A 12,744-nucleotide genomic window follows, 5' to 3' on the forward strand; every position below is an offset into this window, starting at 1 on the left:
TTTTTGTGTAATGACCCCCCCCTTGCAGTTGCAACCTGTGCTTACCCAAGTAACGGAGGAGGAAGTAGAGCAGTAGTTTGCAAATATGGGGCGTTGCTTACATATGGGTAACTCTGTTCTGCTCCCCAGCCACTAACAAAAATACTGCTTCTAGGAATCTCAAATCTGAAAACAGATGAGCTGCTTGAATACAACCTCCTAACTATTGGCTGTAGTTGTGGTGGCAACAGATCTCAAGAGTTGTGGAGCCCCCTAACTGGCTTAGGTGAAGTGTGGTTCCGTGAAACAGCTAAGCCAATCTAATAGGTCATTAGTGCTCCCCCAGCTTTCCTTGTGCCTGCTTATTGGCCGCTTTGTGGAGACATTTGTCTTGCTAAAGCATGAGGAAAATTAACCCGTTGAGGAAGAAGTGATTAATTTTGTAGCTGAATTACCTTAATGGAAGAGCTGGCACAAGGAATATGGAGAGTGGCACCACTCCATTTGGATTAGGTTATTTTTTTAAGCTGGTCTGTGCATCATCAAATGGTGCCTTAGTAGCAGGAGCTACTATGGCTGAAGATGATGTTTGTACATACCAAGGGAGCAAGACCAGGGACCAAACTTGCATGAGTAGTAATTGACAGCAAAATACTGCAATGCACTTGCTCAGTTTTCCCTGAGATTTAAATAACAAAGCATCAAAGGATATTAATATAATAGTGGCAGTAGAGAAGAAACATGAGGTAAAAGTCAAAGTCTTACTTCCAGAGTCCTGTCTGAAGGCTTGATCTCAAAGACACAATGCTCATTAAAATGCAAGGTGATTGTCTTGGAGTTTCTCTCTCAAGTGTTTTTGGGGAAAAGGGGACTACTTAAGATACTGAATTGCTTTCATGTCTTCTTTAAGAGTTTCCTATTCAGCCAGGGCAATATATTCATACAGGAGAATCTCCTTTAAGAACCAGGACAACCTGCTGCATACTGCTCTACTGACAATACCTACTAAAAATATATATATATATTCTGTGCAAGTACTTCTGGATGTCTGCTTCATGTTTACATGCAATTATAATATTTTTCCACTTCTCTTACCAGTTTAGTTATATATTCAACATGCTTGTCTTCTAATGCTCGCAATAAGAAGTTCCTTTATTTTGTGGCTGTTCTTCCTCCTTCATTTTCCCATATAGTCCATCCATAATCACTGCGTACTATCTCATGTCTTATCAATTTTGGGAGCTGATAACCTGTCCTTATAAGATCAGTGGTGGATTCACTGAACCTTTTACCTTTTAGAGCTGACTCAACACAATTACTATATCAATGTTCTGATACCTTCTGCAAACAATTTGTTAGGTACTTGGCTAAAGTTTTCTAGAAAGACACCTAAATGAAGTTTGTTAATAATTGATTTACATGCAAAAGAGGTTTGTCTGTGAATTCCTGCTGACTGCTAATTGAGGTGTGTGTGTTTGTATGGTCAGCTGGCTAGATGTCAGGAGTGATTTAAATGTTTATGCCTCATGTGATCTGAGGTATCTAGGAGTATCATGTGAGGTGTTGTTTGCTTTCTTGTTCCTAATTTTAAACACAAGCCTTTTCTGTGGTGGTCTGTCATTAAGTCTATGAGCTACTTTGAGACATCCTCCTTAGAGAACTGTGGTCAGAGTTTAAAATCAATTTTCTGGAAAACTTGGTTCATTTTGAAGGAAGGCGACTTTACAGAACCAGAAAGATGATAGTTATTTGAGGAAATTATACCAGTAAAAAAAGTTACGATAGCTGATATATATCTAAAGGCATTTGCATTTCAGATAAAAGTAGTAAAAAAAAAAAAAAAATACCAACTGATGGCCTCTTTGCCACACAAGCAATAGCTTCCCCCCTTCCCCAGTTATTATGTAGGTACTATCTTTTCTTTTTTCCAAATGAAATTTAAAATCCCCCTATTCATGGCTTTTGTTGAATGTTCTTTTCTCTTTCTTTCCTGAGCGGTATTAAGGCAAGTCACTTTCCAGGGTGCAGTTTGCTTATTGTCTTCTGCTGGGAACTGTGAATCTGTCATTAAGACTTAAGGATAGTGATAGGCAGGAGTATCAGTGTATCCTAAAGCTAGTTATTGTAGTTCCCAGACTTAGAAAAGTCTGTAACCTCTTTTAAACTCTCAAATGACATTTGTAAGTGTGCTTTCCGTAAATTTTAATCAAACAAGAACACATCCCAGAACAAGATCTACTAATTTTGTCAGGGCAGTTGAGACAAAAGATACTGTAAAGGATACTGTAATATTGGAAGTGAATTGAGCTCATCGATGTATTAGAATGAGTTCTGTTAGGATTACCATCTTTGTGAAAAATGAGAATGTGCTAGAACTGATACATCATCAAATCTGATGGAAACACTTTTTTCTGCTGAAAATGAAATCTCATTATATTTCAAAATGTTGCAGTTCAGAAGTCAATACATGTATTGCACAACTGCAAGTTAGGGAAGCAGGGGTACTGCTTGAGATCTTTTCTTGGACATCCAGTTTTAACTGGTGCTGATGTATTTTGCAGAACTTCACTTGCCAGTTATTTTGTACATTTATGGGGTCAGTCTGCAGGCTTTCAAAAGTAAGAACTATCTATAATGTTTCCAGCAAAAAGGCTTAGAAACTACAGATACTGGTAGATGAGAGGGTGAGGAGAAAAATTACTTACAGATTACTCTGCTCACAGATGCTTTCTGTGTATAGTCTGAAAGTAAAGGGAAATGTGTTTTTCTACTGCTTTCAAATTCCATCACAGAAAATTCAGAAAGGTATGTCCTTGTCCTACAGAATCAATCTTCAATGTGATCTTTTTTAACCTGTAACTTATCAAAAAGCCACTAAGTAGTTCTCCAGTCAAAATGTAAATCATTAACACTTAAATTGTGTGGGGTGAGGACTGAAAATCTTGCATGTTTCTTTCTATAAACTGAAAAATAAAAATTTGCATTTTGTTCCCTATAGCTTCATCATGAACTCTCTTCAGCTTGCAGAATATACTTTAGCAAATAAAACATGAATTGTGATTAGCAGTTTCACTGTTAATATGGAAATGTAAACCTGAAAAAAAAATTTTTTTTTGTTAATCCCTGCTTTATAAACAAACAGGCATCACACCTGTACATGAGACTTTATTTTTTAACTGCAGTACTGTATCTTGGCACTGGTGGTACTTGCCCCTTATCTTTTGTTTAGAATTAAATAAACTACCACTTTTCAACTTGTTCCTTGTCATCCTTTGGGTAAAAATTAGCATGTAATGTTTCTCATCTTCTGCTCTGAATTGGACACAGGAGCACAGCCTCTATCCTCAAAAAGCTTGAGGATAAAGTATCTTAACCAAATTAAATTTGCAGTTAATCTAAGATCACTCCATTAAGTCCAAGTGAGGCTTTGTACAGTTTCCTGCTTTCAGGACTCTTGTTGATAAATGTATTTATCAATTTATATATAATTTATCAATTATATTATTGATTATAATCTTAAACTTCTTCAGTTGTGAGTCTTCCTACGCTGAGCAGGTGTGCTTATGATTATTTGAGTGCTGTTTGGAAACCTCAGCAAGTTCTTAAAACTCTGATACTCTAAGTTTTTTGAAAGGTATCTTCGCTGGAAGAACTTGATTTTTACCCAAGGAAATGAGATTCCAGGGTAGAACAGAATGTCACTCTTCTACTTTGTTTTGCGTTGAAACTGAAGACAAAATCAACCTGTTCGGTCCTTGGCAGGTCTGCTGCTGAAACTGGCCAGCCATGAATGATTGATATAAATAGAATTACATTCTGTTCCTTTTCTAATTAATAGCACTGATACAGCACAGGCACGAGACTGTGGAACAAGCTGTTGCCTTATAGTTCTATAAGCAATAACTAAATGGCATTTTGTGAGGTTACAAGACTGAACTTCAATAAACTCTTTCTAGGGTGTGATGCAATACTATAATCTCCCTTACTATGCTTTCCAGTATATCAGAGTCCTTGAAATATGACCTAAGATAAACTGTGGTCAGCTACCGGGTCTTGTAACATTTCACTTAAGACTACAGAAATAAAACACTAAAAACCTAATGAGAAAGTAGGGGTAGTTAATAAAGAAATCCTAAGGTGTATCTTTTGTGGTGGGGCATAACCTGGAGTGGTTGAATGTTGTAAGAGCGTGGTTGTCCAGGTCTATATTTAATCTGAAGTTCTGTCCTTTTTCAGTTCTGCAGTAAGTGTTTCTCTGAAAGCATATCTGGCCTTCCAGTTAAACTAGGTGCTCCTCTAAAAGATATTATCTCTTTCTTTAAACCATTGCTAAGTATCAGTGTTCTATAGAACTTAAACTGTTTTGATTAAATAATTTACTGAAGTGGGGGAAAAAAAAGCAACTGTATGGATAGGCCTGCATTAAAAAACTTGGAAATTAAACATTGACAAGTAAATAGGATACAGTTATGGACACCCAAAAAAGGTGGGTGTGTGTGGAGCTGAAAGAGGCGGGGGGAACCCTTAAGAAGTGCTGAACTCCTAAATTTTTCTAATACAGAGAAACTTTTCAGTTACTGAAGTATCTTTGCCTTTCTGGTTCTTGAGGAAAAAATGATTAAACACAATGTAAGAAGTTTCTCTGGAAACTTGCTGCTGAAAATTGTAAGAGCATTTTTTAAGCTTAATTCTAATTTAGAAATAATATTCCTGTCTCCATCTAGTGTTTAAAATAAATAAAGGAAAATAAAATTTCATCAAAGGAATACTGGCATTTAGTATATGCCTTAAGAACAGTGCACTTCAGAGAAGGTGCAAATACAAGACCCTTCCCTCCAACTATTACTGATGTAATGTATCAAAAAAAAAAGTGAACATCAAACCTGTGTTGCATCCAAACCTGAATGGAGAAGATGAAACTATGTATTCGGATTATTATGCTAGCCAACTAAATCTTGTGAAGCAAAAGTGCGGTCAGAGGTGAAGAAGTGAAAATAAAAAACAGAAATGAAGCTGCTTCCACTTTTCAAATTTTCTTTATGTCAAATTGATAGTTTGCAGACAACTGTTTAAAGAGAACATGTTTAAACTGAGAGAGTTCTCTTTAAAGAGAACTGTTTTACAACTGCACATGCAAGTCTGAAGAAAAAATTCTTTCAGAGAGATTCAGTTTGCACTTTAAACCACAGGTAATTTTGATAACTTCTGAGACCATCTGTTTTTCATACCCGTGGCCTAACGTGACCTGTTCCTATACAGTCTGCTCTTTGAAGTTATGAACTGTTGAGCCAGAATTATTCTACATGGTGGTTCCTCAGCTAATGATTTTTTTAAAATCTAAATATTTGCAGTGGAAAATGTTCCTGCAGTACTTTGTTCTCATGTAATTTTTTTTTTATCCAGTTACAAAACTGAATGGTATCTCTAGATGCAGTGATACTGCATATGAGGTCTACAGTATTAAGATGTATATATTATAACGTAAAATGTTATACATTTTAATTTTAAATGTTTCCTTTTTATATCTTTCAGTTCCGGGGGACTTAGGTAATCAGTTGGAAGCAAAGTTAGATAAGCCATCAGTCGTGCACTATCTCTGCTCTAAGAAGACAGACAGTTATTTTACACTCTGGCTGAATTTAGAATTGCTTCTGCCCATCATCATTGACTGCTGGATTGACAATATCAGGTAAGACCAGAAATGTTGCTCTCTGTAGTTATCTCCTTTCCTTAGACTGATATGCTTTGCACAGAATGGCCGCCTTAAATTTTCTTTTCTAATTCAAGACCAGTGAGAGAAATGACTTGGAATTCTGCTAGGTAGAGTAACAGGATGAATCAGAAGAGTGGCTCTGTTGCATCTGAGGTAGCTGTTCATCACTGATGAAAAGCAGAGGTTCTCTTAGTTTCTTCCACTTTCTCTCCTACCAGTTACTCAGTGTTTGTTAGGGCACTTATCAGACACTTCTGTAGGCTTATCTAAAGCAAAACATTTTCCACTTTTTTGATGAGTTACTTAAGTTTTGATGAGGCAAGGGGGAAGGAGGTACATTGGGCAGCACTGAGGGGACAGGCAGGAGGAATGTGAGCTTGCACTTTTGCTGGCAGTGTGTCATTGAAGAGCAGTCTCACGGGCAGCTGAGACACATGGGGTCCTTCAAGGGCAGTCTGGAAGTCTCTTTCAAGAATTATTTTGCTTTAAAACATTGCCTAATTTAAAGCTTTCAGACTATTTTATCGTTCAATCTGCTTCATTAATGTTCCTGTAAAAAACATACAAATATCTCTATGAACACAAGAAATATTTAGCTTGTGCAATTTAAAAATATTGTATTGGCATGTTGCTCTTTTATGTGACTTACAGCAAGCTGTTGTGTAGTTGTACCTCTGCTTTAAGTCTTGCTATATGCCTTACAGGTTAGAGAGACTTTTGGTGTGTGAAGATTTGAGTATCAATTCAGATTCTAAGACTCCATCTAGGGGTAAAAACTTGCATTCAGAAATGGCAATTGTATTGATACGGTATTAAAACCAACCCTGACCCAATGCTCCAGATTCTTCATATCTCAAATTGACTTGAAAAGTATCTACAAAACACTCAATACCTCTATGTGTTCCCTGAGGTACCAATTGTTACCAGTCAAGAAATATCAAGTACTCCCTTATGCTGGTATCGGTATTCTAGTTAAACAGAAACAAATTATTTTTATCTAGGAGAATTTTTCTGATATCTGATTTTACAGGTATTTTATCTTCTACTGCCACATTCTTATGTTTTTGACAAGTTTTCTCCGTTATGTGGCTTGATGCAAAGTGAAATGGTATAGAACTATATAAAGTAGCTTATATTCTAAAATTGAAGTTCAGCCACAATTCTGTATACTCAGTTTTATAGAGAAGATTAAGTCTCAGATTCTGCATGTAAAGCATTAAACTAATTATAATAATGGTTTGCATTGTGTAACCTCTTAGCCATTAGAGTACTCTTATCATGTCTGCCTGTTTTTTTTTTTTCTTCTGGGTAATAGCACTTAAAGTTCTTGTTACTGCACTCAGAATGTAAGATCCAATGTAGCTGAGAGTTGTCCTGTGGTAATATGACATATTTCATGTTTTTCTCTTTTTTCTTTTTTCCCCCCAGGCTGGTATATAACCGAACAAGTAAGATCACAGAACCACCAGATGGAGTGGATATCAGAGTCCCAGGTTTTGGGCAGACGTTTTCCTTGGAATTCCTTGACCCAAGTAAAAGGAGTGTTGGTATGTACAAGCTGTGTCTGAAGTGCTTTGTGACTTGGATTTTTCTAGTGTGTATACAACAAGCTACTGAAATGTGATTTCAAATTACAGTTCTGTTTAGAAGTAGAAAAACAGATTTGGTGGTTTGTTGGGGTTTTTTTGGTAGTAGGGTAGCATATGGCTCACTTTGCTTTTAAGTGTTTTCATTGCATTGTATTGTTTTGTCTGTTGTTTGGTCTGATAGATTGAGACAAGAAGATTCATTGTTATTTAGTCTTGTGCCAAATTTAAGTTCTCTGGATGAAACTTGAGTAGGCACTTTGAAGACAGACGCTTTTGGAAAATGAGATGGGTTGAGCAGAAAATTCTGTGACTGAAGCTTGCCAAGCAAAAACAAAATAAAACCACTTCATTTCAGCTTAGTTCTGAGTAAGATGTTCTTTGGCCTTAAGAATGAGTTAATGGGCTTGGGAGATATGGTACCACAACCTGTAGTTCCCTGTCTTTTGTCAGTGTCAGAATTACATTTGTGCTGCAAAAGATTTCTGCATTAATGTGTGTGCAGGTTTTTTTGTTTAGTGTTTTTTGTAGAAGTCATCTCTCGGAAAACACTGACTCCGATAAGCTTTTGTGAGTTCTTAGCTGTGGCTGAAGTAATTTAATAGTCTTGGGAGATATGGTACCACACCCTGTAGTTCCCTGTCTTTTGTCAGTGTCAGAATTACATTTGTGCTGCAAAAGATTTCTGCATTAATGTGTGTGCAGGTTTTTTTGTTTAGTGTTTTTTGTAGAAGTCATCTCTCGGAAAACACTGACTCCGATAAGCTTTTGTGAGTTCTTAGCTGTGGCTGAAGTAATTTAATAGTCAGTAATGCACTGAGCTTCACATACTTAGTAGCATGGATTTCTTTTTCTTTTTCTCTAGGGACCAATGCCCAAAAGGGCAGTGCTTAATGGTCTTCACTAGATGACTCTTATAACTAGAACAGGGTCATATTTAAAATTGCCTATGTTCACTTCAGGGACAATATGATAAACATTCAAGACTAACAAGTGAAGTTCTGCTCAAAACTTAAATATGACTGTGATATTCAATAGGATATTTTGACACTTAATTTTTCAAACTGTTACTAGATGCATTTAACTGTGGTAATACTTACATCCTATGTGTCAAAGCTTGTAATATGTAACATCTTTCAATATATAGCCAGTCTGCAAATGTTTCCCTTCTTTGCTATTAAAGCATTATGTTCAGTCACTTAAGTCTTAGTCCACTACCTGATAGACAGAAAAGTAGTTTTGGGGTAGTTTCCAGAATTTTGCCCTGGGGTACACTGTAAGCATTTGTTTCCAAGAATAAATGTTGGCGAAGTCCAGGCTAACCTTTATGAATGTATTATATACCCTACCTGAAGCTAATTTGCAATCAACAAAAGCTAGGACTCTAATGTAGTAATTCTGAGGGGTATCCTTTACAGTTCAAGAGTGAGACACATTTCTGCTGAGGAAAATTTATCTGTTCTGTGTATGCCACGTTTTGCTGCCACACTTGTTTGATAGATCAGCCAACTAGTAAGAAGTTTTAATAAGGGATTCTCTCACTTTTGGGGGACAGCAAGTATAACTCATTTTGTTTAATATGCAGCTTTCTAGATTGTCAAACACTAAGACTACAGTTTTAATGTCTATATATATGGTATTGGAGAGAATGCCTCCAGAACTTACTATGTTTTGCGATAGTGTCTGACGGCTGCTTCTAATGCTAACCTTTTCACTGTTCTGTTTCTCTCATCTAATGTCTACAGGCAGCTACTTTTATATGCTGGTGCAGAGTTTAGTAGATTGGGGCTACAAACGTGATGAAGATGTAAGAGGAGCACCTTATGACTGGCGAAAGGCACCAAGTAAATAACATTGTTACTTGAACAAATTTTATTCTCCCAGCCTGCAAATAATGTTTTGGGTCTCTTCTCCCATCCCACCTGTACAATTATACTTAGAACCTTAATTTTGACTAGTTCTTGGAGCCTGGGTACCCCTGGACCCAGGTGAAAGCCCTGTGGTGTGGTTTCTTTTTTTTGCTTTAAACAACTTGCTACTGAAGACTTGCTTAAAAACAAAACAACAACAAAAAACCCACACCACCAAAACACATCCCCACAAAAAGACCCACCCCTCCCACTTAATACTGGAATTTCTAGGCTCTGCATTATTAATTCCACAGACAGTTTCAAAAAACCTTTTAAAGAATTGTGTTGAAGTTCAGCATTCACACTTTATAACTGTGTAACCTGTGTATGTTTACTTTAGATGAGAATGGAGACTATTTTGTGGCCCTTCGCAAGATGATAGAGTTAATGTATGAGCAGTATGGAAGTCCTGTTGTCTTAATTGCCCACAGTATGGGTAATATGTACATCCTCTACTTCCTCAACCATCAGACTCAGGATTGGAAAGACAAGTACATAAAGGATTATGTGTCATTAGGTGCTCCATGGGGAGGAGTGGCTAAAACTCTCCGTGTGCTGGCTTCAGGTAGGTAATTTGAAGGTTTGCAATGTATTTTGTTAGCAGTGCAAGATACTGACTAGACTGTTAACTGTACGACTGGAGGATGAGAGTTTAAGGTACTATGAAGTTAAACATAATTTTTTCCGTAAGTGATGGCAACTTGATGTTTCAAGCCTTGTGACCAGACTGTCATTCTTTGTTCATGGGAGTGGACTAAGTTGGTGGGTTTTTTTTTTATATCCCTTAACTGGGAGCTGCGTCCCCTCTTGACCTCTCCTAACCTCTTTTCAGCAGATTGCTGTGTCATCTGCTGTTTGGCCTGGTATCTTCTATTTCTGTCACTTCTGCCTCCAGCCTGATTGCTCTCTGTTCAGTATTGCAAAGCTAACAAGGACTCCAGAGCATTCAGTAATTTCCTTTTGATTAAAGCTGCTTGAGGTTAACATTAAGGGAAACTTGCAGATATGGTGGTGAAGTGGTGCCCACAGCACAAATGCCTGTCAAAAGTTACGACTCTACAGATAACGAAAGTGAATCTTTGAGATCTTGAGTTTAGCGTGCTGGATATGCCTGAGACTAAAAAAAAATTAATAAAGAAGCATAACGTATTTCACTAAGTAACTGCAAATGACTGATGGAAAAAGTTCACTTACCCCATCATGTGATACCATAATTATTTTTTGTGCTTTGGCATTTAGTTCATGATGTTTCTGCTTGTGTTTTTAGCTTGTTTCTGACTTGTTAGCTTTGGATATCACTGTCTTCTTCCTAAACAAAGCTGACATCAGAAACTGGACTTCATCAAAATGCTGAACACACAGCAAGTGCCAGCCATGCATGGACAGATCAAAGAATACTTTGCTTAGCAAAGGCATTTGATTCTGAATAGCAGTGCACAGCTCAGTTACTAATTAGAAAACTTAAATTGGATGTTTGTATTGAGTTATACTTTATTAAATCTATTGCAATGGCACTGTAAAAATTGATTTCCCTTTTCCTACAGGCTTCATCTGACAAGTTTGCATGCTACAGAAATGGCAGGAAGTGAGCCCTGTTAATATCACCTTCACAAAATTCCACATGATTATATAAAATTCCACAGTCCCAGATTTCTGTTGGATTAAACTTTTGTGCTTCGTATCTTGTTTATCCTCTATAATGCATCTCATCCGAAGTGGCTAGCTATACAAATGCATAATGAATAGTTAAATTTCTCCTAAAATGTAGTCATCTTTTAATCTGTATTTCTGTTGTACTAAACTCCGTGTTTAGAGCAGAAATTTAAGACTGGTGTAGGAAAGTTAAATGGGCAGAACATAATATCAGAATGCACATATTTAGGCTAGTTCTGTCTCAAATATCTGTAGTAAATCACCACCATCAGGCATTAACACTTGGATTACATTAGTCTATTAAAGAGTTTCTAAAATTGATGTTATCAGGGTGTTAGTATGTAAAAGAATTGTTGCTTTAAAGAAAAATACAGTATTGTTGCAGGAAAGACAAGGCAAGCTATGAATGCATTCTTTCTGCTCCCATTCCTGTTTATAATATGGTAATGGCTAGGAACTTCGTGTCAAATCCACAGTTGTGTTATCAAAGTGGTAAACAGTACACAGGTGGAATTATTTTCTCTAGATTTTCTGTGATACTTTCTGCTACTTATTCATGTGTTTTGCAGGATCAATACTTACATCATTACAATTCCAGTGCCAATAAAGTGAGGATGTTCTTCCCACTACAGTGAGCAAAGACACAAAGTTCATTGTGGTGGTTTGTTTGATTTGTTCTTTTTTTTTTTTTTGGTCAGCTTAGATGCTAGCAGTGTCTTCCTTAGACCTAATATTTTGTTCACTATGTTGTCAGTGCGTGTTGTGCCTGCTGACTTAAGCATGGTCTTGGCCGTAGAGTACTTCTGCACTTCAGAGAAAAGTAAAGGATTTGATAAGCATTTTGTAATAGTTCTGTAAGAGAAGGCTGGAATAGTCAGGTTCTGTGATTATTCTGCTGGAAATAAATTTTGTACACATTCCTTTCATTGTTCAATTCAGAACTCAGGCTTTCTCTGTTGAAAACTGCCACGTAGTATTCAGTAGCTTAGTGGTGAGTGTGCACAGTTAAGTATTTACACCACACAGTAATATGAAACACATTTTTCAGGACCTTTGTGATTCTTGCTGTGCTCTTCTGGGTTTCCTTTTTGTCTGTTTCAGAGTTATACTAGCAATGTCTCCATATAGTCCTACTAAAGATGGCACTAAAGACTGTGCTTTAGGTCTCCTGGCTGAAGCAATAGTGCCACCTTACGGAATTGAAAAATATACTTTGGTGCTCTTTCAGGAATAGCGGTTTCAGTATTTCAATTTTTATGGTGCGGTTGACCTGCATCACTACATGATGTAACCACCTGGACCTAATAATGGAAAAATCTGATTCAAGGTTCAGCTGACAAAAGAATTAAGGTGTGCCAGCCATTGTGATAATGGAAAATAGGTCGGATCAGACAGTCACAATGAAAATAAGCTCCGATTTGTCTCAGGGCTGCTTTTTTTTAAAAAAAATTTGTTTCTAGTAATCACTGTATCTGGCATTTACTAAGCAGCTTTTAATTTTGTGAAGATGCAAGAACAATGGTAAAAATATGAAGAAAGATGCATATAAATTACAACTTAGTCATGTTAGTTTGAGCCATCTTTGGAACAAACTGCTAAGAAAACAATAGACTTGATGTCTACAAAAAAATTCTTGAAATGTTTTGATCAAACACTAGTTCTGTAAGTCTAAATTTGGTAAAATGCAACAATTATGTGGTTTATTGGGTATCGGATAATTTAAGACCTTTACTGATAATAAGCTCTAGCTCTCTAGATTTATATTATATTAAGAAAATATAATGCCTTGGAAAAGCTTGGCCAGATGAAAACATTTCCCAACTATAGTAGTTATCAACTGGTATTTCAAGAATTGTTGGTTTTGCCTGCCCCCCCACCCCCCCCCCCCCCACCGACATAGTTT

At 36.8% G+C, this 12,744-nt stretch overlaps 1 protein-coding gene across 1 annotated transcript in view; it reads left to right on the forward strand.

The window, feature by feature from the left end:
• The first annotated feature begins 461 nt into the window (after window positions 1-461).
• The window catches only part of PLA2G15 (phospholipase A2 group XV), a 17,893-nt gene continuing 5,610 nt past the window's right edge, over window positions 462-12,744 (forward strand). The window contains exons 1-5 of the mRNA XM_019471377.1: window positions 462-570; window positions 5,512-5,668; window positions 7,121-7,239; window positions 9,024-9,122; window positions 9,529-9,753. Of these exons, the coding sequence (XP_019326922.1) occupies window positions 462-570; window positions 5,512-5,668; window positions 7,121-7,239; window positions 9,024-9,122; window positions 9,529-9,753 (709 nt within the window). The remainder of the gene's footprint in view (window positions 571-5,511; window positions 5,669-7,120; window positions 7,240-9,023; window positions 9,123-9,528; window positions 9,754-12,744) is intronic.

The sequence above is a fragment of the Aptenodytes forsteri genome, unplaced genomic scaffold, assembly GCF_000699145.1.
Source record: "Aptenodytes forsteri isolate BGI_AS27 unplaced genomic scaffold, ASM69914v1 Scaffold33, whole genome shotgun sequence".
In the NCBI taxonomy this organism is placed as follows: Eukaryota; Metazoa; Chordata; class Aves; order Sphenisciformes; family Spheniscidae; genus Aptenodytes; species Aptenodytes forsteri.